At 39.4% G+C, this 6,795-nt stretch overlaps 1 protein-coding gene across 1 annotated transcript in view; it reads right to left on the bottom strand.

Annotated features, from left to right (window-relative positions):
• The window catches only part of si:ch211-243g18.2 (keratin, type I cytoskeletal 18), a gene marked incomplete in the record, with an annotated part of 12,445 nt that extends 7,180 nt beyond the window's left edge, over positions 1-5,265 (bottom strand). The window contains 5 exon segments of the mRNA XM_014003844.1: positions 2,759-2,915; positions 3,930-4,012; positions 4,279-4,404; positions 4,488-4,760; positions 5,063-5,265. Of these exon segments, the coding sequence (XP_013859298.1) occupies positions 2,759-2,915; positions 3,930-4,012; positions 4,279-4,404; positions 4,488-4,760; positions 5,063-5,071 (648 nt within the window).
• Between the last annotated feature and the right edge of the window lie 1,530 nt (positions 5,266-6,795).

The following is a 6,795-nucleotide window of genomic DNA, read 5'->3' on the forward strand; positions in this document are numbered from 1 at the left end:
TCTGCGATACTGTGGTCACTCTCCATGTGGCATCAATTATGCTAATGCTAGCTGCCTGTCACATTCTCTCGTCCTGGCCACACCTCCGCTCTCTAACCCCCCACCCCCACTACCCACTTTGATGCATTTTTCAAATTTCGCCTTGGAGCGGAGTTATCTTTTCACAGGGTGGGTAAGATACACTTTAAGACACAAACATGTGCACGCTTATTTCCAGGGTTCCTGCGGATCCTTAAAATGTCTTGAAAGGCATTGAATTTATCAGTCCAAATATGAGGTCTTAGTTAGCTTTAAAAGGTCTTAAATCAATCGTTCAGAAGTCTTAAAATGTAAGTAGGATGATTGTAATTCCTCTCAAATATTAAAAGAATTGGTAACATTTATTTATATTTTTTAAATAATTTGTTGAATGCCCCTCACAGCTAGTTGTTTTGTATAAAAAAAATTGGCTAAAATTGTTGCTGTTTTTTTTTCCATTTGTGTTTATTGTGATATTGGTCTTAAGTTTAATTTCAAGAGGCATTAAATAGGTCTTAAAAAGTCTTAAATTTAGCTTGCCTCAAACTGTAGGAACCCTGATTTCTGGTCATTGCACGCTTAATATTGTTTCTACACGTCCTGTTYAACATCTGTGCAAAACAGGCATCGTATTGAGCTAAAAGCAATTTAGTGAAACCGACACTGCAGCGTGGAAGAAAGGATTAGACGTTATATTCATTATTTAGCTGCTCTTCATAAATACTTGATAGGACGAAGCTCATCTTACCCCCGATCCATTCAACTCGCATCCTCTCACTGTTGCCTAGGTGTGCTCAGTGGATCTAATTCTCTCCTCTCTGCTTGATGTTGTGTTTTTTCAGTCATGGTTAAAGAAAAAAGCAGCTCCAAAAATACAACCTCAGATGAAAAACACTCTGACAAACTGCACCCTAACATTTGCTAAACCAACAAGAAAAACTGTGAAAACCTGAGTACTGTTGTCTTTAGCTTTAGAAGATAAGTTATAGCTAATTACTGAGAAAATAAAACGTAACCATGGCTTGTTTTGGAGGTTTTCCAGGGACAAACAACGTCAACCCAGCTTAGGTTTGTCAAGTCTGAACCATTCACAATGTTTTTTTAACAGAGACCTAAATGCAGACTACATGTGGTTAGGGGTAGGGTTAGGGTYAGGCATGGTGGTGGAAGTATGGTGATTCTTGCTGGTTTTGCAACAGAAGGGACGAGCAACAAAGGAATGAAAGAGCAYCCATCTGTAAAATCCTTTATGTGATTTAAATGTTTCAAGAGACGTTAGCAATGCAAACCAGAATATCCATATATCCAAATGAACTTAACTCATTTTGTAAAGAACGTATCTTATACATCAATCTTTGTGCTGTTTCAACAATTGATATGTCCAAATGTTCAGCTCTTTAAGGATGTTCAGGCTATGACCTCTGGTACACCAGCAATTTATATTTTTTCAGATATTTAGCTTTTTCTGCCATTTTGTTTCTCATTGAAAATAAATGGAGTTTTCTTCAACATCTTTAAAACCATTCAACTTGGTCCTAAATGTTTACTGAACATTTATTTTGTTCTGGTTTTGCTTTCTTTAACTGCTTTGAACTTATTTCAGATTACTTCAGCTTCTGTTCAGTTGATTTTAGAATTTTCTGCTTTTTTCATCATTCTGACCTACTCTTCTGCTAACTGAAACGTTTTCTTGCTTTTTTCTGCTAATTTAAAACTTCCTTCTTCTTTTAGCTGTTTTCTGGTAATTTCAGCCATTTTCTATGATTTTAGACACTTTTTAGCTAATGTCAGCTAATTTCAGATTTTTTTCAGCTAAATTCACCTTTTGTGATATTTTCAGCTTCTTAATTTTCAGCAARCATGTTTTTTTCTATTTCTCTGTGCTATATCAGCTGTTTTAGCAACTTATCATTTTAGCTACTTTTACACTAGTATCAGTTCTTTCTTTAGCTATTTCAAAACAGATTGCAAGTTTTTGTCTTTTTTTCTCTTGTTTTTATTATTTTTTTATATCAGTTGAAAATTGTCACTCTCATTTTCCCATGTGGTTTCATCTACTTTTAGCTTTTTTGCAAATTTTAGTAACTTTTTTGGCTCTTTTCAGATTTTTGGGCATTTTTTGCTATCTTCTCACAGATTTTTCAGTTGCGTTGTCTCATACTTTCAATAAATTTAGCTTTTCTAATTTAACTTGCATTAACAGTTTTGCTATTATATACTTTTTCAGCTTGATTTCAGCAGTTTTCAGCAAAAAAAAATCTGCCAGCGTTAAGCATTCGCACAGCATTTTCTCAGGAAATGCAATTTTTCCAGCTTAACAGGTAATCAAACTATGATTAGTTCATTTGCTGTGAAGGGGTGAGTTTATCTTCCCCTCAGAGAGCAGCTGATTGGACGGAGAGTCCATTTCCAAGCAATTAGATCCTCTTGCCTTTTGTCCACAGTAACCAGAGTTCCACCTCTCTGCGTCCTTTTCTGTCCACTCTGGCACTAGAAAACCCTGCAGAGACCACTAAAATGGGTCAGGCCAGCGTCAAAACAATGTGCTGTTTGTTGAGGGCTTATTGTGCAATATGAGAGATGGCCAAAGTGAAAATGAGACAACATGAATGTCAGAGCAAAGCAATTGTTGCCAAAACAGGGAGATGAATGAAGCACAGTTGGAGTCTGTAYGAATCTGGACGCAGGTAAAAAGAGAAGGGATGGAAGCAAGCAGAGAGCAGGAGATTACAGCCAATACCTCCTCGTGGTTTTTCTTGAGGAAGTARAGCTCCTCTTTGAGGCTGTCCAAATCCCCTCTCAGAGAGGCGATGATCTGCTCGTGGTCCGTCTTAGCCTTTTTCAGAGCGACGCAGTCCCTTTCCACAGACTGACCCATCACCAGCTCCGTCTCCCACCTCGTTAAAGTTCACAAATTGCAACAAGATTAGGTATAAGGTTTATTTCTGCTGTTAGAATGGATTAAATGRGTCTAAACTGTTAATAAGATACAATGACCTGCTTCTAATCTGCATCATTTGCAAAATAATGTCAGATTAAAACCAAAATGCACTAAAATATAGATTTGATCTGATGTAAATATATCAAATTCATATAGTTTCTCTAGTAGAAAAAATATACATTAATACATTTATTTTTAGCATTTTAGCTGATCAGATATCAACATATAATAAACTCGCTGCAGAAAATATGTTAAAGAAAATACATTTTCCTACAACCTGCGCTAAACATCTACTTTAGTACAGTTTTTTGCATGGATCCCCATATTAGTCTTGTTCACTACGGACCAATGCCTTTTTCTTACTGTCCTTATCATCCCTCCTTACAATTCTGCAGGGAAAAAATCTTGAAAGAGGATAAACTGATCAATTTGCACAGGTTGGCTGGAGAGCTTCACCAAATTGTGCATAATRGCTCCAGCAGCTGAAAGCTAATAAATAGGGGTGCAACRATACAGCAAATTCACAATTCGGTTCAATACTCAAATCTCAAGGTTCGATATTATTTTGATACACAAAAAGAGAAAYTTCCATGCCCTTTTTGAATTAAATTTATTGAAATTCATTACGAACATTTGTTTAACCTCAAAAGTGCTTTTTAAATTAAAAGTTGCTGAAACAGCAAGTTTCTCAGTGGATCTGCGCTGGAAAATACAGCCTAGGTGGAGTAGTCAAACACAGATCCATTGATTCTTATAATCAGAGCAACTTCAGAAGACAAGAAGATAAATTAAATTTTAAAAATCTGTATTGTTCGATACATAGTGTGTACTGAACCTAAAGCTCTGTATTAAATGTTTCGATACAGGTACATGTATTGTTGCACTCCTACTAATAAATTAACATGTTAATGTCACTTTATTACAAAAAAAACCCTGTCTACTCCTCCTTGTGTCATTATTTATCACTCACTTGATTCTGAAGTCATCAGCAGCCAGTTTAGCATTATCAATCTCTAACATGAGACGAGCGTTTTCCAAGGTCTTCTTCCTCACCTGATAAACATTAACAGCAGTTAAACACGGCTCATTAGTGTTTAAGTCACATCATTCTTTTATGTGTGATCTGCTACGATAATAGCCTTTATCACACATAGTCCTTCTGTTAAAATAACCATTTACCAAGTGTTGGTACACATTAACCCAGCTGCCATGTTCACATCTAATTCTGTTTGTTACTACATGGTGATCGCCCGTGTGGGAGCAAAGTTTCTGTCAGGACAGCTTGTGTAACGTGCGACCCCAGGCCTCTTCATCCCCACCTCCTGCTCCACAGCGTGGGCCTGGGCCATCATGGAATCCAGGTCATGACCTTTGGGGACGCGGTCCAGCATCAGCTGCTTGATTTTCGTCTCCAGGTCGGCGTTGGAGCGCTCCAGTGAGCGCACCTGTGGGAGATAAAGAGGAAGAAGCGTTTCAGGTTACTGCGAGCCGAATCCGTTTCCGTAACAACGCAGGACTCTTAGTGGACCTTGTCCAGGTAGTTGGCCAGGCGGCTGTTGAGGCTCTGCATGGCCTCCTTCTCGTTGGTGCTGTTGCCATGCAGGCCGTTCAGCTGGAGGCTGATTGGCCCGTTCAGATCCTGGCCGATGGAGGCTGAGCGACTCAGCGGGCTGGCGGCCACGAAGGAGACGGAGGCCCGGGAGCGAGCCCTGCTGGTGTCCATCAGGGAGCGGCTGGAGAAGGAGGGCTGACGGTTCATGGAGAAACTTCTCACCGAGATGCTGGAGGCCATGATGGTTGGCTGTGAGGGTGGAGGGCACAAAGATTAATCCAGGGGATTTTTCTCCACGAGCTGAGCCACACGATCATTCTGCACAACTTCAAAAATTTGACCTCTTTTAGTCATTTAAAGCTAACGTTACATGAGATCTGATTTTAGAAAAGGCTCTTAAGCAAATGTGCTTTACCGCTGCATTCTGCCAGCCTTTTAATGGAAATACAAGTAGGGCCTAATAGCCAATTCTGCAAATCGTCCACTAAAAATGATGAAAGGAGTCTTTCAAAGAGTGTATTTACAGCCGGCTAGTGGCCATTCAAMCTAACCATCTGCATCGGAGAGATGACTGACTTTATGGTCGGAGCCACTTCAACGTGTCGCTCTCAGCTCAGTGCAAATACAGCTTCGACTGCTGCCAGCATGAAATCAAAATGTAAATGACCACGGCTTGGCTGTGAGTCCAAGAAGAGCCTCTCAGGGAGGCTAAAAACACTCTCACTGTCTTTTTACTATGATAATAAGATTTGCTTCAACATAAAACCCTTTTATAAAAGCAGGAGGAGAAGCAGCAAACAGCAGTTAATGAGGATAATTGAATAACGCCTGTATTTACTTAAATGTATCTTTTTTTAAGAAACAGGTGTACAGGAAGCATGACTAATTGTTTGGAAGACAAACACAGTTAAAGACAGCACAGCTTTGTCCTTGTGAGAGCGACTGATCAGCGGTCAGGTGGAACCTCTCGGTGTCTCCGTCACTTGATCCTCGCCACACCGTTCCCACCGCACTACAAAGGGACCCGGCAGGAGACAGGCGGCCCTTGTTCAGATGAAAGATACTGCTTGGGAAAATGATCTAGAAAAAATATTCAGAGGGAATTCCAGCGACAGACACAAGGAGACACTTTGTTCAGCAGGAAATGAGCTGTCATTTCAGCTTTTCCTATTATCTCATTTCCAGCTGACGAATGATAACTAAAAAAAAAAACTCTAATTTTGTTCTAGATTAGGGAATAATTGCTCCATAATTCTAACCACTGGTGTTTATTGAGAAGCAAAAGGAAATTAAATTTATAATAAAGAAAAAGTACATTTCCTACCAGGCTTTTTGTTCAGATAAGATGCGAGGCAGATGAATGCAGCAGCTTCTGTGCTGCTGATGCTACAGGTGTGCTTATATGCAAGGTGTGTAGGAAGTGGGAGGAGCTACTCTGCAAAGAAGGTGTGCTCATCTTACTACACCTGAAGGCTCTCAGAAAAGTCTTGCAATGAAAAATTGTTTTGTTTAAAGACGTTAACACGATGCTCAGGAAATAGATCATTTGTCTTTACAAAAAGTAGATTTACTGTTTTTATGAACAAGTTGATTCAATTTTTAGCGTTTTAGTTGTTTCATTTGACAAACAGAAGCAGCTGTCCATCAGTTTATGACTCGTCTCTAATCAGCAGATGTCGGCCGTCAGGATCCCTCCTGTCCTGCAGTCACTCCTCATGTCTATAACTTAATCCTGTGTTCCACCTGCTGCTGATAAAATATTCAACAACTTACTCCAAGAAATGAAGAACAGCCTAGTAGTGACCAGCCTGCTCTATGTACACACTTTTATCGATAATAGTTGGATTTTTTTTTAAATTACAGATTTATAAGGTTTTATTCTTTGGGTGAACAGGTGAGAATTTTATTATTAGTCACTCATTAGCTCAAAATGTAAAAAAAAAAAGAGTGTGAGTGCGTGGACGGGTATTTGGACCATTTTAAGAAGAAACACCTAAATGTGGGGACCACTGGTCCATATGGGGAYCTAAGCAGAGTCYTCGTTTGGTTTGAAAGCTGTTGTCTGGATGAGGGTTATGTTTAGGATCAAGGTATGAATTGAGTTTAGGTAAGTGTTAGGGTCAGGTAGGTACCTGTGAGGTTAGTTTTGGGGTAGATGGTCAGGGTTAGGATATAAAATTTCCAAAAAATGAATGGAAGTTAATGGACGGGCCCCAAAATGATAGAGAGACATAGTAGGCGTGTGTATGTGTGTGTGTGTGTGTGTGTGTGTGTGTGTGTGTGT

This window comes from Austrofundulus limnaeus, unplaced genomic scaffold (assembly GCF_001266775.1).
Source record: "Austrofundulus limnaeus strain Quisiro unplaced genomic scaffold, Austrofundulus_limnaeus-1.0 Scaffold20, whole genome shotgun sequence".
Classification (NCBI taxonomy): domain Eukaryota; kingdom Metazoa; phylum Chordata; class Actinopteri; order Cyprinodontiformes; family Rivulidae; genus Austrofundulus; species Austrofundulus limnaeus.